The sequence below is a fragment of the Megascapheus bottae genome, chromosome 16, assembly GCF_031878675.1.
Source record: "Megascapheus bottae isolate mThoBot1 chromosome 16, mThoBot2.hap1, whole genome shotgun sequence".
NCBI classification, from domain to species: domain Eukaryota; kingdom Metazoa; phylum Chordata; class Mammalia; order Rodentia; family Geomyidae; genus Megascapheus; species Megascapheus bottae.
The window spans coordinates 11,346,996-11,371,314 of NC_143524.1; the positions used below are offsets into that span (position 1 = coordinate 11,346,996).

General features: G+C 36.7%; 3 protein-coding genes across 3 annotated transcripts; 1 reads left to right on the forward strand and 2 right to left on the reverse strand.

Annotated features, from left to right (window-relative positions):
• The first annotated feature begins 6,122 nt into the window (after positions 1-6,122).
• LOC150052824 (olfactory receptor 4P4-like) lies at positions 6,123-7,085 on the forward strand. Its single transcript, XM_090349230.1, has one exon. The coding sequence runs from the start codon at positions 6,123-6,125 to the stop codon at positions 7,083-7,085; it is 963 nt and encodes a 320-aa protein (XP_090205356.1).
• Positions 7,086-11,843: 4,758 nt separating this feature from the next.
• Positions 11,844-12,767, reverse strand: LOC150052825 (olfactory receptor 4C11-like). Its single transcript, XM_090349231.1, has one exon. It carries the CDS (start codon positions 12,765-12,767, stop codon positions 11,844-11,846), a length of 924 nt encoding a protein of 307 aa, XP_090205357.1.
• A 7,917-nt stretch (positions 12,768-20,684) lies between these two features.
• Positions 20,685-21,614, reverse strand: LOC150052826 (olfactory receptor 4C46-like). The gene has a single exon (XM_090348880.1). It carries the CDS (start codon positions 21,612-21,614, stop codon positions 20,685-20,687), a length of 930 nt encoding a protein of 309 aa, XP_090205006.1.
• Between the last annotated feature and the right edge of the window lie 2,705 nt (positions 21,615-24,319).

Below are 24,319 nucleotides of genomic sequence, written 5' to 3' on the forward strand. Positions count from 1 at the left end.
AGAGTTGTATTATGGGTACTGGTTGTGGTATGAGTGAAGGAAAGTTCCTATGTGTTTGTTTTTAAATTACTAGCCTTAACAAATACCCCATGTGTCTGTGGGAAAAATAATAAGAAGCATGCATCAAATTAAAATCCATGCATCAAATTAGAAATCATTTAAAGATACTTAGCCCAGTTATGTCACAATGTAATTAATCTCTGTGAAAATGCATATAATAATGGTTTGATCTGATTAAAAATGATCTGTATGCAAGGGTGAAACTCTGAAATAAATAATGTACACATAATAAAATAAATGACAAGTATTTATGACAGTTCCCCTCCAGAGTATGGTTCGTAGTTGGAAGATAAAGGTGATCAGAGTGGATGAAAGTGGACGCTTATGGTCAAAATACTCTACCATGAAGCTGGAGCAATGCATCTGTGGCTGATATTGGTGTGAGTCTGATGGAAGAGGTACGTGATATGCATATAAGAAGACAAAATGAATCCCCTTTGTGCAATGAATTTATATTGACAAAAATGTGGAGTATACCTCAGTTGATGAGTAGATCAACAAGATGTGGTCTTTATACAAAATGAAATTTTATGCTGCTGTCCGGAAGAACGGCATCGCCCCATTTTTAAGGAAATGGAAAGACTTAGGAAAAAATCATATTAAGTGAAGTAAGCCAGACTCAAAGGAACATAGGCTCAATGGTTTCTCTCATTTCTCATAATCAGTAGAAACCTTGGACTCTCATAGCAGAGATTCACAATAGAGCAAAACATAGATACATAAGGCCATATAGTATGACCCTAAATGAAAGGACCTCCAGAATATAGAAACAAAAGCTAGATAATGAGTGATTGTTGTCCTTAAGGTACTATGTTATCTCTCATCTCTTTTGCTGTCCCTTAGTTATCTCATGTTGCTACAGTATCTCACTTTGTTATCTGATATATTGTATATATGTTTATTTGGTTATTTGAAATTGGATAGGGAAGGGGGGAAAACAAGGTGAGGGGCAGGGGTGGGGGGGGAAATGGGGACCACGACATGAGAAAGGGTACCAATGTTTGTGAAGTAATATACCTTCTATCTGATGAGTGTAACTCTTCTATTAATTTCAATAAAAATATTTGAAAAAATGTGAAGTTCAAAGATGATATAAATGTGGAGTAAAAATGATGATAAAAGGATTACTGCTATTCCTCTTATCATAAAATTTAATTTATTGGATGAAAGATGACAAGGCATGGACCCTAATTTCATTATTGATCATATTGTTGAAAATATCAGAGCACAGTTTTATTACACTAAAACTAACAAAAAAAATCACACCATGAAAGGAGACCCAGCAATCTTGGATAATTTAGGCACTAGGGTGTGAAATAAGTTGTAGGGCTGATGTTAAGAAATGGAGACATTTAAGTTTTCTCTTAACAATGTTAAGTGAAACACAAATTCTTACAACACTAATCAAGGGCAAGCCTTCTTAGTGACTGGCAAACATGGATTTTTTTCATGCCTATAATACACTCATAAGAAATTATTTGTTTGAAATAGGGAAGGAAAGGGGAAAAGCAAGATGATTGGAAGGGGTGCAGGGAGGGAAAGTGGGAGGAAAACATGGGAAGGGGTATCAATGTTCAAGAAGTAATGTACCCACTACCTGAAGAATGTAACTTTAACCTCTCTGTACATCACCCCGACAATAAAATACAATTATTAAAAATAAAAATAAACAAGAGGAGGGGAAAGAGTGCGGGAAGGGAAATGGGGACAAAACCATGAGAAGGGGTATCAATATATGTGAAGTAATGCTTCTTCTATTGGCAAATATAACTGTAACCCCTCTACTAATTACAATAAAATTTTTTAAAAATAAAAAGATTCAAACATACTTAGAAAGAAAGAAAAAAACCCTTCAAATTTTTAATTAGTAACCTTGAAACATCCTTCACACTTAACATTATATAGGTAAGCCATCTGCATTGATTAAAAGCAAAAGTTTGAAAAGCCAAATATTAGCTAGTTAACCTTGTGAGAGTTTCTTTTTGCTATATTTGTCCAAGGGATACCACAGGGATTGGCAGTGGGGTTAGACTCCAATCCCTCCAGTGCTCTTTAAATAATCCTGTGAAGTTCATTCACAGCTCCTCCAGGGCCTCCAGGCCTGGTGCATTTAAAGAAGTGAGCATGAATTCTTACCATGGCACCAAGGAAGACAGAAGCAAAATGCCCTGATACATCCAGAACCTGCTTTGCAACTTTGTGGTGAGCTTCCCTTTCTTGCCCTGAGTAATATGAAGTTGTTAAGATATATTTATTTTATACGATTTGAAAGGCACGTGCAAAGCCTAAGGGTTTTGTTGTTATTTTTCCCTAAAGATATCAATTCATTATTTGGAGTTGGAATATCTATTTTTTTCTTTTGTGATGGATTGAGGCACAAAGATTTTTATGACAAGCACTGATTGGAATGGATTGAAACAGCACATGTGAGTTATTATTTCTTAGTGTCTTCATTTTCCTCTTTTACTTGTGTGCCTTACTGACCTATTGAAAATGTGTTTTCTACTTCCTTCTTTCAGAACTACACCAGCTACATAGCTAGTATAAGTTTAACTAAAATAAGCCGAGAAAAATCAGATTATAAATTGAGTATACAATTGAGTACACAATGTCAGCAATTATATTCAAAAGACTATGACATTTATTCATACTCAAATTGGGAAATCCCCATTATGACTGGTGCTTCATTTTGTTTGTGTGTAAGTAAAAAGAGAGGTAGATATTGGTATAAATGTAGAGGCAGACATAATGGTCTTTTTCCTTTTCCTTATTCCAAGTATGTCTTGTAGCACTGTAGGAACAGAGATGTTTCCATTTTGTTTACATTTTTACTGCAATCTGTGGAAGAAATGCTAGAATCACATCTGCATCCACATTTGTTTAAGTAATGGACAAATATTAATGCTACTAGGAACAAGTTATATAAGGGCTTGCTGAACTTCGATGAAAGAGCATGGGTTTTGTCTTGTTGATATAAATTTCTTTTTATAGAAAATACTTGCCTCAACTCATATCAGATTAAATGTTTTAATTTTAAGTCAGCAAAAAACTAAATTTATTATTTTTCTTCTTGACAAAGAAATCACAAAGTATTACATTTAGATTATTATATCCACTGAGGTTGAAGCCTTATTCTACAGATTCATTTCCTTTCCAAAAATTTTCTATTCATTTGTAATTGCACAGGTATGATAGAAACTGCATGCAAGTCTAATTGTGGTATTTGTTAACACAATCATCATGTCTTGATCATGTTGATGTTCCTTTTTATTTGGTATTTGTCTTAATATTTTATCCACATGTAAGTGTGTCCTGTGGATGCATTTATGCTAAACAAAAAGAGTTATAAAAACATATCACCTCACTTCTAATTCCAACTTTATTCAGGTGATATATTTATAAAGATCATTTCCTGAATTTTAATATGAAGAAATACAATTCTTGCAAATGCTTTGAGGTTGTACTTAATATATCATACTTAATCTCTAGTCTACAGTAACACCAATTTTGAGGAGGAAGATGTTTAATTTTATGAATCTAATGAGTGAGAGAGACTAATATATCATTTTCACTTAATTCTCACTCTCATTATTCTCATACATTTAAGAAAGTATACATGTGTGATATTCTAGTTGCAATTTTTCTGTATATTTCCAGTTTTAGTGTTTTGTTTTTTGCAAAGTATCAAGTGAGTTATGTTCATATACATTTCTAGGAGTTATATTAATTACTGTCTTGCCACCTTTTAAAATACTTTCATTTTAAAGCATGCATTATATCTATTCATATGAATATGCTCTTTACTTATAATTGTACCTGTCCTAAAATATAAATGAATTCCAGTAATTGGGTCTTCACTATATCTTCAAATGTTTTTTTTTGTGTCTTTTGTTTTGGTACTGAGGATCAAACTCAGGACATTGCATGTGCTAGGCAAATGCTTTGCCACTGACTGCACTCCAGCCCATATCTCAATATGTGTCACTATTTGTCAGCATTGGGAAATGGAAGCTTTTGTGACAATTAGAATCATAGCTTTCATGGATTTTCTTTGTAAAGTTAGAAAAACTTTAATGGATACTAACCATAAAGGTTAAGATGTGCTTTTTAAGTGTTACTAAATCTTTTATACTATTTTTCATTTTTACTGCTAAATGTATTAACTTGTAAAGTATTAACTACAGTGCTATTTTTGCCTTTCCTAACCATAATCCATAAAGTATAGAAATAGCTTTACCAATTTTAATTTTTAATGATTTAACATTCTTGAGGCAAAGTGTTTATTGTAAGGCATATGAACCTGAAAATTCAAATATTTTTCAAAGTTTTTTCCTTACAGAATTCACACCCAGCTCATGTCTATTTCAAGTGAAATTTATTAGACCAAAATAAAGGTCCATGTATGGAATTCACACCAAGCTCTAAAATCCTATTCCAAATCTCTTTGTCAGCTGTGTTTTGCCTTAAATTTCTCCGAGGAACATACACAATACAAGAAGCAAAGTTACCCACCCTGCTGTTCTAATCTGTGCAAACATGATGACAAATTTTCTTCATCAGTTTATTTTCTCACTATAAAGATGAGTCTTCAAAGGAACATAGGCTCAATGGTTTCCCTCATTTGTCATAATCAGTAGAAACCTTGGGCCCTCCTAGCAGAGATTTACAATAGAACAAAACCTAGATGCATAGGCCATATAGAATGACGCTAAATGAAAGGACCTCCAGGATATAGAAACAAAAGCCATATAATGAGTGATTGTTGTCCTTAATGTACTATGTTATCTCTCATCTCTTTTGCTGTCCCTTGGTTATCTCATATGGTTACAGTATTTCGTTATTTGAAATAGGATAGGGAAGGGGGGAAAACAAGATGAGGGGCAGGGGTGAGGAAAGGAAAATGGGGACTACAACATGAGAAAGAGTGTCAATGTTTGTGAAGTAATGCACCTTCTATCTGGTGAATATAATGTAACCCTTCTATTAATTATAATAAAAATATATAAAAAAGCTGAATCTTGCATTCACAGTTATATGTCAAGATTTTAGATTAGGTTACTTCCAAATAAAGAATGATAATGTATGGCACCAAAAATATTTCTTTTCCCTTTTCAGTGACAGATTCCAGGATTTCATGTCATGAAGACAAAGGAAAAAGTATTAAGTACTAAGGAAAGTATTTTGCATCAATTCAGAATGACATAGTGGGAAAACAGCAGACTGAAGATTATTCTTTGTGCTTAACTGGTCTCTACATGTAGACTACTATAAAAGGAAATGCTAAAAGAAAATGTTTGATGGGTTTAAATGATGAGAACTCCAAAATGGAATGGAAAATGAACTGAGAAATAAGGTATAGCATCAGTATAGGAAGCCATAGCTGTGGGAAGGACTATATAATCAAATAATCATATTTTCCAAAGGTTTTCCTTTTGCATCCAATCTCCTGACAGATTCTGAAGATACCTTCTGAGACTGCTAGGTTCAATGATTGAAATAATGAGCATACTTACGTGTCTTTGGAAGAACTGAGAATTATAGTAGCCTGCCATTGAAGAATAATCACATGGCTGTTACATAATCACTGGTATATAAAATCCTCCCTTAAGCTACAATAATGAGAACAAGCTGCAAGTATGATTTCCATGTTTAAAGTAGTCACTCTCCTGTTCATGACAGGTGTGAAATTCTGGAATTCATCACAATAGAAGTTGATGGATAACCTGTACTATTATTACAATCATGTATTTATTCTAAAAAAAAAAACTAATGACACTCTACTTGCAAATGCTAAATATATCTCATTCATTGTTGTCCTTGTTGATCCAGATCTGCTTAGGGATATACTAGAAGTACTTGATATGTATTTATTGTGTAAAGTACTGGACGCGTGCCATTCATTGATATCCTCCTAGGCTCGACTGTGCTAAATGAATCATTATTAATACTCAATATCTGTTTAATAAGGAAATAAGTGATAGTGAAAATAAATCACAATTCTGAGAGATCAATGCTTCAAGTGTATCACCTTCTCTGTCAAAACGAGCAAACACACGGAAGCAATGGTACATGGGAACGTCACAGAGTTTATCCTCTTGGGACTGTTTAGTGATGAGGCGGTGAATGCTCCATGTGCTGTGCTCTTCTCCGTGTGCTACCTTGCAATTATCTTGGGAAACCTGGTCGTTCTTCTCACCCTCAAGGGCAGCCACCTCGGTGAGCAGCCCATGTACTTTTTTCTCAGCTACTTGTCCTTCATGGATGTCTGTTTCACTTCCACAGTGGCCCCCAAATTGATCCTGAACTTACTGACACAATGGAGGACTGTCTCCTTCGGTGGCTGCATAGCCCAGATGTTTTATGCCCACTTCTTTGGTGCCACAGAAATCTTTGTCTTGGTGGCCATGGCCTATGATCGCTATGTAGCCATCTGCAGACCCCTTCATTACATGGTCTTCATGAGCAGACAGGTGTGCTATTTTCTCCTGATGGCCTCTGTTTTGGGAGCTTTTATCCATTCACTCATGCAGGTATTGATCATTATCGAACTTCCATTCTGTGGCCCCAATCAGATCGATCACTATTTCTGTGATATCTTTCCCCTGTTGAAGCTGGCCTGCACAGACACCAGGCTTTTGATGATTGCTGTCATTACCACCACGGGGGTCTTATCTATTCTGACCTTTGTTGCCCTGTTGGTATCTTATGTCATCATCCTGGCCACCTTGAGGACTCGCTCCTCGGAGGGTCGCCGCAAAGCCTTGTCCACCTGTGGCTCACACATCACCGTGGTGCTCATGTTCTTCCTGCCCCTCATCCTCACTTACGTCCCGATGGCTGGTTCTGTCAGTGACGACAAGGTGTTCGCTCTGTTCTACACTGTGATCGCCCCCTTGTTCAACCCTCTCATCTACACCCTGAGGAACGCAGACATGAAGAATGCCATGAGGAAAGTCTGGTGCCAAGACAAATGCTTCAAGGGAATTAAATCTTCAGGTGCTGGAGTTCCTCGATCTCAACACTGAATCAATGTGAACCTACCCAGCAGGTCCAGAACCAAGGTGAGCTTCCACCAAAAGCTTCAACTTTTGAAGAAATGAGAACACTGCTATATACCCTTTGATATTACTTTGTTTCTCTGAGTGTGAACAACAATCAGTCTCCAGGATTTTTCCATTGATGGTATTTTGGAACTTACGGTATTCTCAATCCTGTACATGATGAGTGTTTCATAGTAATTATTGGGGGAAATTAAGATGGCTATATGGTTTATGACCTGCCTTAGTAAATAGATTACATGGCCTAAGACACCTGTCATAGACAGACATAATAAATATCTTTTGTGAGATTTTTTTATTGAATTAAATAAAATTAGCAAATGTGAAAAAGAAATCTGCTGGTGTATATCTTAACTATTTAACAAACTAGATTAGTTATGTTAAGAAATGTATGCAATTATTCTATTGGTAGAAATGTTAAGAAATATGCAACTATTATAATTGGTAGAAATTATGGTTAATTATCTTCAGCATCCTGTTGGTTATATATTCTTGATGGTGTATTCCTATAAACAAGAGTTATATGTTAGACTAAGGGAAACAGCAAAATAATGAAATAAGAATTTCCAGCAACCATTCATCCAAACTCTTTCATTTTAACAAGTAGCCACACATAAACATACCTTCACAAGTTTAGGAAACTCATGTTTTAGCACTTGGTTATATCACAGAAATAAGTAAAGAACCATTGAAATAAGTAAAAGAACAATTTTATTTTACCTGTGTTAAAATTTCCCCAGATTGGCCAGGAGTTTGGCCTAGTGGTAGAGTGCTTGCCTAGCATGCACAAAGACCCGGGTTCAATTCCTAGGTACCACATACATAGAAAAAAGCCATAAGTGGTGCTGAGGCTCAAGTGGTAGAGCTCTAACCTTGAGAAAGTGTAAGGACAGTGCTCAGGCCCTGAGCTCAAGCCCGGGACTGGCAAAAAAAAATTTCCCAGATGTCAGTCATAGACAGGGATTCTTTCTCCAGGGAGGGGAAAGAAAAGGGAAGGAAGCACATTATTTTGCTTTGGAGTCCAATACTGTCATGGAATCCAATACTGTTTGGACTGTAGATTTTACAGTATGTAGAAAAAAGATAATGTTGTTCCGTCTTTCATGGCCCCAAAGCCAAACAACCATAAGCCAAAACCTCTTAAATCATGAGCCAAAGGAGGTTCTATACAAATCTAATCATAATGGTAGAAGGCTAACACGATTTCCAAACAAATTCTTGCAGATACAGGATCCAAATTAGAACCCACAAACTGAAATGTCAAGCTTTCCCCAGCACCAGGAAGACCACTGCAATGCTTTCCCAATTCTGTTCCATGGTACCGGCATTCAGTTTTAACTCAGCACCAGACTCTTTCCCATAGCCTAACAATCAATCCAGCAGCACTGACCCCAGTTTCAATCTCTTGAGACATGGAGGATGTTACTCATGAAGTGAGCACCCAGCCCATCCTGATGTGAGGCTGGATTCTCCTGTCTTAAATGGGTCCCCAGTGGGTCCCGTTGCTCTCCTTACATGGACATTTATGAATAGACAAGAGAAGTTCTCTTGTTGTCAGTGGTTAAATGGCTGGGTATACTAGCCAGTGCTGCAATTCATTAATTAAGACTGTGCTTACGAGGGTTCAATTTACATAAGTACCCAATCTTCTCTTTCACCTCCTTCCACCACTCCACAAAAACAAATATTTGAGAAAGAAATGTGGGTGTGAGTGGTAAGTTTTATGGGATTTGCACCTCTCCTGGGTGAGATAATATAACTCCTCTCTTGTCACACCACAGTTAAAAGTGAAATGCCAGGGACCAGGAGTTTGGCCTAGTGGTAGAGTGCTCGCCTAGAATGCATGAAGACCTGGGTTCAATTCCTTCGTACCACATACACAGAAAGCCAGAAGTAGTGCTGTGGCTTAAGTGGTAGAGTGCTAGCCTCGATAAAACTCAAGGACCGTGCCCAGACCCTGAGTTGAAGCCCCAGGCTTAGCCAAAAAAAAAAAAGGTGGGGAGATGCCAATTTAGACAGATCACTCTTGTGCTCACTGTATAATAACCCTTCACACGTTCATACCAAAGGAGTGCTCCTCTCTTCTTTCTCCTCTCTTTCCAGAGGGGATGTGCTTCTTAAAGATTTCCTTTTTATCATCATTAATTGATATCAATACACATTATATTCTCCTAGCTCTGGCATATGGATAACGTTTGCTGCAGGTAGATAATGGGAGATTCAATGAGGGGTAGCAAAATACACTTTATATGTTCTGGGGTATGGACATCTGTGAGCTAATTAGGAACAACACTAAAGGGGGAATGGTAAGGGGGAGAGGGAGAGAGGGTTTCCATCTAGTAACAGTTACTAAAGAGGGAAAACACTTCAGTACACCGACAGGGATGAATATTTAAAGTTTATAATATAATTCCTCATATAACTCTTAAGTGGCTATTGAATTTCTTTATAACATTTGGATTTAATGCATCATTCTTTTTTTAAATTTTTACTCTAAAGTTGATGTACAAGGAGGTTACAATTACATCAGTCAGGTAATGAGAGGCAATGAGTACATTTCTTTCTGAACAATATTACCTCCTCCCTCATTCTCCCAGGTTTTCCCCTCCTAATTTCCCTTTACCACCCCCCTCCCTCAAATTATTTCATTCTTTTCGCTAACAGAGACACTATGTTCGTGTCTAGTGGGTTTCTGCTGAACTGCTTTATCATTTGTCCCACTGTTTCTGTGCTTCTGTATCTCAAAAAAATCATTCTAAAGCCACTTTATCACAGAATTTAGAAGCAAAGTCTCCTGAGGCTTTGTGTTAAAAATGGCATAGCACACCTATTCTAGCATCTGGCTACTAGCAAGAAGAGGCCAAATGACAGTCAAGATGGAAAGCATCTAAGAGTCCAAGAACTCAGTGGAGAAATTATCTAAGGTGAAGACCTTGGGTGGATATCGCCAAGGTTATGGTAAGAAGGAAAAGAGACTTTCCTGTCACTAAGAATAACATTTCCCAAAATGTCTTCACATAACCTAATCCCCAGTCACACAGTGACACCTTGTCCCTCCATCCCACCACCCTTCCTGTGAGCTAGGCACCCCCAACACGAGTCCAGTCTCCAAAGGAGGATGGATACCTTTGGAGATATAGACCAAGGATAAGTTGTTCTAGGTGCCTGGCTGGATGAGGGCGCTAGAAAACATGACCTGTGAGTTTATAGAACCCCTTCATTAACGTAACACAAAGACATAAAAATGGCTTGCTGACCCTACTAACCAAAAATCCAAATGTTTTCTATAGGCCTTTAGTTCATTCCATGTATTTATTCAATTTCTTCAACTTGTATATAGTAAAAAATAATATTTTTGCTTCCAAAAAGTTTATTTCTGCTGTTCATTCTGAGAAAATGTACTATGTATTCAGCACATTTACCTTTGTAACTTAGGTTGGAAATATCTATTACTTTGCTGTTGTAATTCTTAAGAGTATCAGAGTTCTTTTAGTTTCAATGCAGTGAACAAACACATAGTTAACATTTTAATGTTTTATGATAGTACATATTAGAATAATGTTATAATACCAGTTGTATTCATAGGGAAGAAAAGTAACTAGAAAATATATCTATAAGAAAAGCCTGTAATTCAAACACACAGAGCTATTTACTTACAAACGTGGTTAAATTAAATGTGCTTGTTACACCGTTGCAGAGTTGCTTCCCAAATCAGGATGAAACAACACACTATGTGTAATAGAAAGTATCTACTATAAGAAAACAAATGCCAAGAATTACACTCTATTTCAATAGATGTGACTACATATCTGTCTTTTTGCTTGTCAAACCAATAGGTGTTCCAGGCACAGATGGCTCACACCTAAAGTCCTGTCTACTGAAGAGGCTGAGATCTGAGAATCCCAGTTCAAAGCCAAGCAGAAAAGTCCATGAGGTTTTATATTCAACAAGCAAAAGAGCTGGACTGGAGCCAGACGTGGTGACTCATACCTGTAATCCTAACTACTCAGGGGGCTGAGATCTGAGGATTGCAATTGAAAACCAGCACAGGCCCTAAATTCTATGAGACTCTTATCTCCAATTAACCACCAGAAAAATGCAAGTGATGCTGTGGCTCAAGGGGTAGGCTGGCAGCTTTGAGCTGAATAACTCAGGGACAGTGCCCAGGCCCAGAGTTCAAGTCACATGATGGACAAAAGGTATATATCATATAGTAGAGCATCAGTCATAAGTAAAAAAGCAAACTAAAACTCAAACCCCAGGATTGGCATGAATGCACACACACACACACACACACACACACACACACACACACACACACACACACACACGGAACAATATTTAGACAGAATTTTTTACATAAAACATACAGAAAATAATTTCAGATTTAAGCTATTGAGAAATGGCCAGCAAGATTCCATAGGAACTATCAGTCTTGTGGCCAAAGCATAACGAGAAAGGAAATCAGTTTCCTTAAATATGAATGAAAAGTATATTCTCTTTTGCAACTTGAAAGATACACGGGTAGGAAAAAGTATTGAAGCAGAAATAAGATTGACACGCAATTTTCTGAGTTAATATCTACATTCTCACCATCCACGTCACAAAGATCCTGTTTTTTAGTCAATAACCCCTATCCCTTAAAACATTTAGTACTCAAACATCTGTTCATGTTGATAAGTCATGCCCACAAAACTCAGAGATAACCGTTGGTACTATCTGCACTTATCCACCCACCAGTAGACCATACCACAATTTTCTCATGGCGTTCTTCACTTCTGCGTTCCTCAGAGTGTACACAAGTGGATTGAGAAAGGGTGTTCCGGCAGTATAAAATACTGTCACCACCTTGTCTATGGGCAAAGTGGTTGGGGGACGTGTGTATATGAATATACAGGGGCCAAAAAATAGTACAACTACAATGATGTGAGATGTGCAAGTGGAGAGAGCTTTCTTCCTCCCTTCTGCACTGTGATTTCTCAACGAGCGCAAAATGACGATGTATGAGATCATCAAAACAATGAAACTTCCAGAGCAAAGGGCCCCACTGTTAGACACAAACAGCAGGTTGACCACATATGTGTCCGTGCAGGCAAGCTTCAACAAAGGCTGCAAATCACAGCAGTAATGGTCAATCAAATTGGGTCCACAGAAGGGCAGTCTCAAGAGCAGGATAATCTGGGTAGTGCCATGTACAAAGGACCCGAACCAGGCAAACCCAATCGAGATGACGCAGACCTGCCTGTTCATGATGGCTGGGTAGCGTAAGGGCTTACAGATGGCCACATAGCGATCGATGGCCATGAGGACAAGGACGAAGATTTCCAAGCTGCCAAATAGATGCAGTGCAAAGATCTGAGTCATGCACTCGTTGTAGGAGATGACTTTCTTTGCCGAGAGGGAATCCACAAGGAGTCTGGGGACTATGGATGTGGAAAAGAAGGTATCTGCACAGGACAAATAAAAGAGGAAGAAGTACATGGGGGTCCCAAGTGTTGAGCTGAACATGATGGTGACAAGGATGAGCATATTCCCCAGGACAGTGACTGCATAGAAAAGTAAGAAGATGACGAACACCATGTTTTGGCTCTGAGGATCCTGTGTCAATCCTAAGAGTATAAACTCGGTTACATTGCTTCTTCCTTGCATCATTTTGTTCATTGTGTGAAAATCACAGATTAGAACAAAAAGAAAATCTGCAGAGGAAAAAAGAAAATCATAGAAAGTAAATAAGAATCGTCATGTAGAACACATGTCCTCAGTCATAAAATTCTATCTCAGCAGTGATTTATCACTTACCATTCCTATAGTTTTTTCCCCAGAAAAAATTTAATATCTAAGCCATTACCCTATAATGTACATATTCTAGATATTAGCATAGTGATAAAAGATGCAAGTAAAATGGTTTTAGATATATGCATATGCAACTCATATTTGAGCTAAATGCCTAATTTCTATCACAATAGTTTTCAGATCAACACAAACATATATACACATACAACAGACGAACAACAGACAAATCCTGATTTTTAAAATTCTTCTTCCCTTTTTAAAAGTAAGAGTATGGAAGGATTCCACACTTTCTTCAGATTTACATACATTAACACTGAAATTCAAGTTAGACCCCTTTTGCATCTATCAGAATAGTGAAGTAATCCTTTACATAAATTTATTTTAACAAGTGATACTGATAAGTGAGGGACAGACAAATTCATCTGTTTTTGCTGGAGGTACTAATGTTTCCAATCTTATATGAAGTGATTCCAAAACTTATATAGAGCAGCTGGCCTAGAGATTTTTATTTCCTATTGACACAGCCACAAATGCAGCCATTATAACTCTCAATGGAAACAATTGCATTACAGTGAGTGACTGAACAAAGGAATTTAATAAAAAACATAAATATAAAAAGATGTATTGTATAGTTTGCATGAAGTAATCTGAAATATTTTACAAATCAAAGTTCAAGATTTCAGTGCCATATGTTAAGATGAATTTTCATTAAAATGTACATCATAATAATTAGTACACATCTAGGACTCTCCTAGTGGAGGATTACAATAGCTCATCAGGTCATGTAGGGTGAGACTAAATGAAAGGATCTCTAGGATGTGGAAACAAGAGCTTTATCTTGTGTGATTGCTGTTCTTAATGTACTATGTTATTTCTCTTCTTTTTTTTTGCCCTTCTGGTTAATCTCATATTGTTACTGTATCTGACTTTGTTAGCTGGTATATTGTATATACTTTTATTTGTTTATTTGAAATAGGAAAGGGAAGGGGGAACAAGATGATTAGGAGGAGCTGAGGGAGGGAAATGGGGACCAAAACATGATAGGGGGTATCAATGTGTGAGAAATAATGGACCTATTACCTGACAAATGTAACTGTAACCCCTCTATGCATTATCCAGACAATAAAAAATGTGCCTCATATAGTCACATACATACTTTGTGACTTGTATTTCGAAAACTATGAACAAAGCATAATTTTGTAGTCTCTAAGTAGGAAAACTAAATTCTTAGAGTTATACATGGGAAATTCCTTTTCAGATATAGAATATTGTAATACGTGACATGTGTTGTCATACTACATTGCAAATAAAGCTTTTTGAAGCCTTAACTTAAATGATCATGAACCACATTTACATATCACTGACCAACACAACTTCCTTTGCTGTAGAAATAGATGATACAGAGGAATGTGAGTTATTAAGTAACATAAACCTAATCTATCTATAGCTATATCTCTGACCATTTATCCATATCTTTGTAGATATACAGATACAGGCAAGTATACATACTGTCATGTTTGTATACTACAGATAGCTTTTAGTTTGTCTGAATTATATTCATAAGAATGGCATACTTACCTACTGGCACAGAGTAGCATCATAGAAGTAAATGATTTCCTATGAATGCTAACAAATCATGTTCCATACTATTATTCTTTGCTCCATTGCCACTGGAATTAGAGATATATTGATGTCCTATGTTCAGTTGAATGTTGTCACTTCTATGGACTACTGCCATGAAATACCCTCAATCAGATATTATTTCTGCTTGACTATCTTTCACACCCCCTCTGTCATCATTCTTTAATTATTAGCCATTTTCTATCAGAAACAATTTGTGCCTGTCTCCTTCCTATCCTCCCAATTTTGAATGTGAAACAGTCCTAGAAACTCCCTCAACATGCTGCTCTCCCACAAGTGCCTGATGTGTGCTCAACGTATCTATAACATTAATTTGAATATTACTCTGCAAGAAATGTGCTTGCGCACATTAATACAAATCGTACCAGCTTTAGCTTCAAAGTCTTGCTGACTTCTTTTCCTCTGAAAAGAACTGGAGGCTGCTCACTGAAAGGAGAATTTTCAAAGGGCTTCTGCATCGCTTTGATCTCACAAAGTTTATGCTTTTGAGTTTGGTTCCAAACACATTCAATCTTTTCTGAAGTCCATTCTCATATTGGGTTTCAACTGACATTTTCTCCCCTTTTATTCAAAATTCAGGATATGGGAAAGTCATTCCCTGAAGTATGTCTTTTCTCTCAATTGAGAAACATAATCCAGACGTAGGAAAAAAAACCACCTTCAGTTTATCTTTGAGTTAAGGGGAAAGAAACAGGTTAGTATTTCAATTTAAAGTGTTAATTAACAATAAATGACAATTCCTTTGGGATACTAAAAAAGTAACATCTATTAATCATGTCTTTCTTGCAAATAACATTATTCAATAAAATCAACGTGGTTCTTTCAGAAATGTCTAATTCTAGGTCTTGGCTGAGTACCTCTGGCATATCATTTTATGGTGACAGAAAATACTAAAATAGACTCACATACACACACACACACACACACACACACACACGCACAAAGATGCACACCACAGAGTGGTGCAATATGCAATGGGTTACAGAGTAATGGGGAAAAAACTGGAATAGTCGGACTTGTGAAGAATGTTTAGTATGGCCTAGTTTGTAGTCATTTGTTTAAATGCCCAGGAGTGGGATTGCAGGGTCATAGGGGAGCTCTACGTTTAGTCTTTTGAGGAACCACCACACTGCTTTCCAGAGTGACTGAACAGGTTTACATTCTCACCATCAATGTAGTAGCATTCACTTCTGAGGCAAGTCAGGTGCCAATGGCTCATACCTGTAATTCTAGCAACTCAGAAGTCTGATATCTAAGGATCATTATTCGAAGCTATCTCAGGTAGGAACAGGAAAGTCTATGAGTCTCATCTCCAATTAAGCACCAAAAAGCTGAAAGTAGAACTGTGGCTCAAATGGTAGAGCACTAGCCTTGAACAAAAAAAGCTTAAGATCAGGACACAGGTATCAATGTGTGAGAAGTAATGCATCTACTATCTGGAGAATATAACTATAACTCCTCTCTATACATTACAATAAAAAAGAAAGTTGAAAAAGAAAAAAGAAAAAAGAACAGGGCCTAAATCCTGAGTTCAAGCCTCAGAACCAACACACACACCACACACACATACAGACACACAGACACACAGACACACACACACACACAAGCAAAACACCCTGAAAAGGTAGGCCAAAGGGTATACAAATACAGCAATGGTATTTATTAGATATCATGTAAAAAAATGCACTCTACAACTTATGGGTGGGATGGGAGGGAAAACCTGGGAGAAAACAAGGGAAGGGGTAACACGGTTCAAAAATGAATGTACAGTGAGTTTGGCCTAATGATAGAGTGCTTGCCTAGCATGCACAAAGACCTGGGTTTGATTCCTCCGCACCATATACATAGAAAAAAAAGCCAGAAGTGGTGCTGAGGCTCAAATGGTAGAGCTCTACCACTTTCTCTTGAGAAAGTCCAGTGCTCAGGACCTGAGCTCAAGCCCAGGACTGGCCCCCCAAAAATGAATGTACACATTACCTGACTTATGTAACTGTAACCACTGTGTATATCACCTGCACAATAACTACAACAATAAAATATATTTTAAACAGAATTTACCCTAAAAAAGATAAGCAAAACAACACCACAGTCCTGACATATAAAATATGACACATATTCCAGGTTCTGCATTGCCATAAATAATGGAACAAATAATTAAGTGGAGGAGAATATCTCTCAATGCTATCACTCCAAATTTTTATGTGGATGTGGCCTCAAAAATTTGGAAGATAATTCTTTTCTCTTTAGATGTAGACATTAGATAACAACGTTCTTCCAAATACTCGAGTATCATGTGGGAAGACAGAGTAACAACACAGGGGTGTTTAACAAAAGAGTTAAGTCCTGGGTGAGGAGTTTGGTCTAATTATAGAGGGTTTGCCTAACATGCATGAAGCCCTAGGTTCAATTCCTCTGTACCACATACACAGAAAGAAAAGGCTAGAAATGGTACTGTAGTTCAAGTGGTAGAGTGCTAGCCTTGAGAAATCCCCAGGACAGTGTTCAGGCTCTGAGTTCAAGGCCCAGGAATGGCAAAAAAAAAAAAGTGAAGTCCTGGTGACAGCCCCAGGGCCATTGGCACAATATAACTACTTATGAGATTTCCCTCTAAACCCATAATCTAGGCCAATTATGAAAAGAAAAATGAGACAAAGACAAACCACAACTGAGTAATTTTTTTTAATCTTACATTTGTGAAAACTTTGAAAGTTATCAAATGCTAGGAGCATAAATCTATTTATTTCCAGAAACATAAATATAGGAACTTGAATGAAAAATAAAGAATTCTCATAATCTTGTCATGATTTTGACAAATGCATGTACAAATATGTGATAGTTTGGAAACTATGCGTAAGTATATAGGATATACTTTTAATGATAGAAAAATATATACCATGATCTTAATAATTCTCTTAGTTTATATAACACCTAACAAGTTTTATATATGTATGTGTATATGTATGTATGCATATTTAATGAAACTATACACTGAAGCAAATATCTCTGCCATTTTTTATACTTCTCTTATTTAAATTTTGGGAAGTTTTATAGAACTTAAACCACTGTAATTATTTTATGTGTGTGGTTTATTTTTTATTAAATTCAGTCATATTGTTTGTTATCATTGTCCCTTTCAATCTCCAGAATGCTTTTGTCTTCCAAAACAGAATCTCCACTCATATAACAATAATTCCCCACTATTCTTATCCCCAAACCCTAACTATTACTTCCTGCATCTATGAATTTCACTATCTGCATGCCATTTACTCTTTTTGAATGATTGATGTTACTCTTTATGTTCTCAGGGCTCATTCACGTTTGAGCAGCTATCAGAATTTCCTTATTTTTATCATTCAAAGGCATTCTATAGCATTCTTACACCACATTTTGTTTATCCATTCGTATACTGATGGGCATTTGGCTTGATTACATTTTGAGGCTAGGCTGAATGATAAGACTACAAGGTAGAAATATTTATAACCTATATAAATAAATTGAGTATATATTCAGGAATACAAATCTAAGTCATGTGGTAGTACAATGCTCAACTTTTAAGAGCTGAGTATATTGTTTCTTCTAGTGGCTTTATTATTTTGTATTTAAATGACTAGTATACCAATGTTTCATTATTCCTCATACTCATCAATTTTAATTTCCTATTTTTATCATGAACATCATGAGGGGTATACCCCATCAGGAATTTGATTTATATTTTCAAGATTAGCGTTAATTTTATGCAGGTATTCCCAGAAATACCTGATGGGTCAACCAATTGGATAGAATGCATATCAGTTGGGAAGTGATCACTGCTGATTGCTCTCTTCACACCATTTCTCAGGCTGCAGCAAGAATTATCAGTTCTATGTGTGTGTGTGTGGGGGGGTGTTTGCCAGTCCTTAGGCTTGAACTCAGCGCCTATGTGTTATCTCTGAGATTTTTGCTCAAGGCTAGCACTCTTCCATTGGGCCACAGCTCCACTCCTGGCTTTCTGGTGTTTAATTAGAGGCAAGAGTCTCATGGAGTTACCTGCCTGGGTAGACTTCAAACCAAGATCCTCAACTCTCAGCCTGAGCAGATAGAATTAGAGCCATGAGCCACCAGAATCCAGCATTACGATTAATGCTATAACTCAAATCTAATTGTATCACTCATTAGTTTAAATATACTTTCAGTGTTTTACCCATGACCTTTGTCACAAAAGCTTAAATAGAATATGAGACTCTTACTGAACTTGCCTGTCTGTGTCTCCTCAGTCTCATGCCTAACCATTTACTTAAATTAATGAGTACTTTCCCATTGGTGCCGAAAACTTATGGGGTCCTTATGAATAATTAGTGACTGAAGATATGTTAGTAATGACAGCCATGATGAATTGATTAGCGCTGCTGTGTAGTCTTTTTTATCACCTTGACTTTTGTCTCCTAGGAATTCAGTGTCCTCTCCTCATCTTATTCATGTTATTGACCCCACTTTGTCATTTTTATGACATTCTATAGCTCTCTATCTATGCCTTTTTTTCTGAAACTCATCCTGAGGTCGTTGAATGGTCCATTTATATAACTTCAAAGCAGCGTTCCCATGACAACAGTGATTGTCTGTTCCCTTTCAAAATGGATCACATGGGTTATGGAGGAAGACTCTAGGTGTCTCTTTATTCATCATGAAAATCTTCAAACTGTCAATATTCCTTATATTCAAACCCATTTGCTTGTGAATATGGGAAGCTAGAATTCAGTGAACAAATATTCAGTGCTCAAACCGGTGGGTCGCCAAAGCTGTATATTATTAAAATCTAAAATGAAATGTATGGTGTAATGGAAAAATACAATGAAAGCCTCATAGGATAATGAAATCGTGTAAGAGAATGTCAAGGTAACATATAATTTTTTCATGCGCTCAGGTAATTTTCAAATTCTTCCTCAGTCCTCTATAATGAAAGAAGAGACAAACTGTGCTCTCTCTTTGAGGGGAAAGGATGCTGAGATTCTCAAACAGATAGAGTTAGAAAGCACTTTCCTATTTCCTAATACCATTATATACTAGATGACTTTATTTACATGACTTTATTCATTTATTCATATAATAGATGTGCTGCCCTAAAGAAACTGCTGTTACCAAGGCTACAAGTATCAAGGTTTCTTACTGATAATTGAAGGGTTTTTTTTATTTGATTCATGATTATGATTATATCAGATTGCTTATAAATACAGATTATTTTTGACACTGACAAGAAAATTAAAACAGTCACGTAATGTTCCAAGGAGAAATTCTTGTAGCTCTAAAGCACTTACATTCCATAATATTACTGAAAATACACGACCATAAATAATAACTTATAAGATGTTAGGATAGAGTAATGAAAAAAAGCATGCTCACATGGCATATATATACACTGCTTCAGCAAAAACATTTGTCTCAAAAATAAAAAAAGCATAATGATCTACCATCTACAGGATTTTTTGTTTGCTAGCTTTGTTTGGTTTTAGCAGAGAGTGAGTTTCCTGGGCAACAGGGCCTTATAGACAATAGCTCTAACACTTGGACCACATTACAGCTGTTGTGTTTTAGTCTGGTTTTTGAGGGAGGGTCCTGAATTCTAGTTTTGGTCTAGATGTCTTTTAGTCTCTGACACTGATCCTTCTAGTTCCTGCTTCTTCTACTTACCAGGGCTACAGGTTTGAGTCACCATATCAGTGTGTATCTTTGAGATCATAACACTGAAGGATATTGTCCAGAAAATGCCATGTTTAGACTAATGGCTCATCAATGTATCTGCTTGGAGAACAACCCATTTCAATGTGTGTCCTCACAGGTCAAGTGAAGATATTAGCAGGGCTCCCCTCTCTTAATGTTAAAGGAATTACTGTTTGAGATCCATATTTTTATAACTACTTGTATTAAAAAGAATGAGTATACAGCTAAATTCATGGATCAAGACAGCAAACCAAAACCACTACTTTCATAATTTTGAAACATCAGTGAGATTGCAGTCTTCATGTTTTAGTACCTCTTTGAGAAATTCTTCATGCAGAATCCATGGATGAGTTCACTCTTGCTTTTTTTTTTGTAACTATTCATCTCTGAACTTATGCAAGATACATGTCAGCCCTGTCCTCTACTGAACCTGCACATTTAGTTTTCCACTGACAGAACTTTGCGAGCAAACATTTTTATGATGGCAGTCTTCATCTGGTCATTTCTCATGGTGTAGATTAAAGGGTTTAACATGGGAGTAATTGTCATATAGAAGACAGCAACTGCTTTATCGATGGATAAAGTCACCGCTGGTCTCATGTACACAAATATGGAGGGCAAAAAGAATAGCACAACTACAGTGATGTGGGAGCCGCAGGTAGAGAGGGCTTTGCGCCTGGCCTCTGAGCTGTGGTTCCTCAGGGAGCGCAGAATGACCACATAGGAGGCCAGCAGAAGGAGGAAGATTAACACACAGATGAAACCACTGTTGGCAGCAACAAAGAATCCCAGAATATGTGTATCCATACAGACAAGATTGAGCAAAGGGCTCAGATCACACATAAAGTGGTCTATGATGTTAGGGCCACAGAAGGGTAACTGGATAATGAAGATGAGTTGTATGGTGGCATGAAGAAAGCCTCCCATCCAAGAAACCCCCACCAACAAAAGACAAATCTGCCAGTTCATGATGGTTGCATAGTGCAAGGGTTTACAGATAGCCACATAGCGGTCATAGGCCATCACAGTCAGCAAGATGACCTCAGCACCTGAAAAGAAATGTTCCCCAAAGACTTGAGTCATGCAACCGCTGAAGTGGATGGTCTTCTTTTCCTTGAGTGAATCTACTATCAGCTTAGGAGTGTTAACAGAGGAATAGCAGGCATCGATGAAAGAGAGATAGTCTAAGAAAAAGTACATTGGGGACCCCAAGAGTGTGCTGCTTGTAATGGTGATCACGATGAGTCCATTTCCCACCATCGTGGTGATGTAGATGACCAAAAACAGGACAAATAGGATTTTCTGCGTCTTCGGGTTCTGTGTTAATCCCAGGAGGACAAACTCAGTCACGTTGTTTCTGATTTCCATTGTCTCATGTGAGTATTAATTGCATTACCTGTATCAGAATGATACAAAGTTGGATTTATTTAAAGTTTCTGTTTGGAACAAATGACACATGCAAATTACAAATTTTATTGACTTATGAAATCTTCTCAAGATTTTGGTGGTACAATAAGCACTGGTATTATTTTTCTTATGACTACACAGGGATAACTCAAGTAGTGTAATTCCTTAGAAAGGCTAAGTCAGAGTTCAGTGGGTACTCCAAAGAGTTGGGGTGGAGTCAAGGGGAAATGGATGGGCAAATGAAGAGGAGAAGATGGGAAGAATACAATCAAGAATTAACTTGACAGCCCACGAAATTAAGAAGACTGAGGGAAAAGGAGTAAGGCAGTGATGGATGAGATCGTTCAAATGGGTGACCTTTGTCAAGATGTATTGTATTTATCCACTGGTTTTAAAACGGTTACTCCCTTGTGCAACGATATAAAGATTTTTAAAATACTGAAAAAGAAAACAAGATTCCAGTCTGTAACACAGCTCTAATTAACCACCCCCCAAAAGAATACTATAGAAGTATATTTAAGTAGAATCTAAGTGAATAAGGGAATAGAGATCTTATTCAGCTTGATATAGTTTAAAATATTTTTGTGACTACTGAAGACTGACAGCATTTTATGTGATTTCTTTGAGCTGTAAAACTAAAACATTGAAAAAATGGACTTTGTAAAACATTTTGTATGTGAAGAAATAAACATAAAACTAAATGTTAAAAAAAGAAATAGGTACACAAACCACTGAACAGTAATGATTCTACAAAGACCACATAAATGGAGAACTTTCATAAACCCACAGATCAGGATATGAGTTGGTACAGAGTGTGAATAGAACAGGTATATTGTAGGTAAGCCCACAAAGGGTGTACAAAGTTAGATGTCATGGCCATTCTTGTAAAACTAAAATATACTCTGACATTCATTCATTTGAAATGGAGACCTATGAAAAGTAATTGAGAATATGAGTTGAAGAAAAGTAAGTATTTGTGAATGTAGATACTAATATAATAAATGGAAATTGGGTCTTGGAATAATTGAATTCATATTCACTTAACAGTGAAAGGCCGAGACAAGAACCTCAGTTATGAAAGGTTTGTGATATGTCATGTAAAGTTTTACAAGGTGATTTTTATGTAAATGAATTAAAAGAATGTAAGAGTTATTTATTATACATTGATTCAAGATTTCAGAAAAGTGAGTAATAATATTGGTCTTAGACAATAATAATACATGATGTTTTGCTATGGGTTATATAGTATTATGGGCTTGGCACATTTGCTTCATTTGACATGCTAACTACATTGTGTCATAGGTATCATTTCATGCTTTATAAATCATGAAATGACCTCTAGAACTATACTGTTAATGATTTTAATAACAAAGGCAATATTAAATACTGTTCACTGAGAATGTACTGTTTCCATGCTTTGGGAAATTTTGTTGATCTAATCCTCTTGAACCTACTAGATGGTTAATATTGCCCTTTTTATTTCTGCTTTCCTACATATTTTAAGAGTAGCTTAAGCACAATGAAGAGTCTTGTTCCAGATAAACATAGAAAAATGGCAGTGTCAACAATAGTTCTCTGGTCATTCTTTATATTAACTTACTTTTGTCTCAGGAAATGGGAACATGTATTGTTTTTCTTTTTTTCTTTTTTTTTGGGGGGGGCAATACTGGGCTTGAGCTCAGGGCCTGAGCACTGTCTTTGGACTTTCTCAATGCTAGAGCTCTACTACTTGAGCCTCAGCACCACTTCCAGCTATTTTTCTATATATGTGGCTACCGAGGAATCAAACACTGGTTTTCGTGCATGCTAGGCAAGCACTCTACCAGTAGGTCAAACTCCCAGCCCCATATGTTGTCTTTCAAATCATTACTTTAAGCTACCTGTGTTATCATCTGTATAGTAATATTGAACTAGTAATCTAATTCTAATGAATACCTAATTCTAAGTGCCCATAATAATTTCATTTTCCTTGCTAGGACTTTGTAGTCAAATTTTTCAACAATACAAAGAATGTCGATATCTGAAATCATCTGAATCATCAAGAAAAGAAATACCACTGCTGCCTTCTTGGAAGCATCTTCATGCCTTCCTTGGTCCATCAGAGGAAAATGATTAGAATCTATTGAGCTCCTGGACTCTACTGAAACTGTTGAAAGTACCTACAACAATAGCTAGATGTAGAGGCTTAAGAATCAGAAACTTCTGATTTGTTTCTTGTTTGTTCAGCTCAAAACTGCTCTTATTTGGGGTATATTTCTGGCACATTTTTATTGTATTTTATTGTCAGGGTGATGTATCAGGTATTGAGTACATTACTTCTTGAACTTGAACTTGATATCCCTTCCCATGTTTTGCTCCCACTTTCCCTTCCCTACACCTTCCTAATCATCTTATTTTTCCCCGTCCTTTCCTATTCCAAATAAACAACTAAATGTATATACAATACACCAGGTACCAAAGTCATTTATTCATAAAGTGAGAACACTGTATGTGTCGACCAGAGAGACCATTATTATATAAACTCATCAGTACTATGGACTTCAGTGCTGTGAGCACATATAAGACATTCATTTGCTTTTGTACTTGTGCATGCATTCAGCATCTAAAGTTTGAGCAATCATACAGAGGAACCTTCAATTATGCACTAAATGCAGAAAGAATCCTCC

What these genes read in the sequence shown, in the direction of transcription:
- LOC150052826 (XM_090348880.1), bottom strand. Translation starts at nt 21,614, where the DNA reads ATGGAAATCAGAAACAACGTGACTGAGTTTGTCCTCCTGGGATTAACA.
- LOC150052825 (XM_090349231.1), bottom strand. Translation starts at nt 12,767, where the DNA reads ATGCAAGGAAGAAGCAATGTAACCGAGTTTATACTCTTAGGATTGACA.
- LOC150052824 (XM_090349230.1), top strand. Translation starts at nt 6,123, where the DNA reads ATGGTACATGGGAACGTCACAGAGTTTATCCTCTTGGGACTGTTTAGT.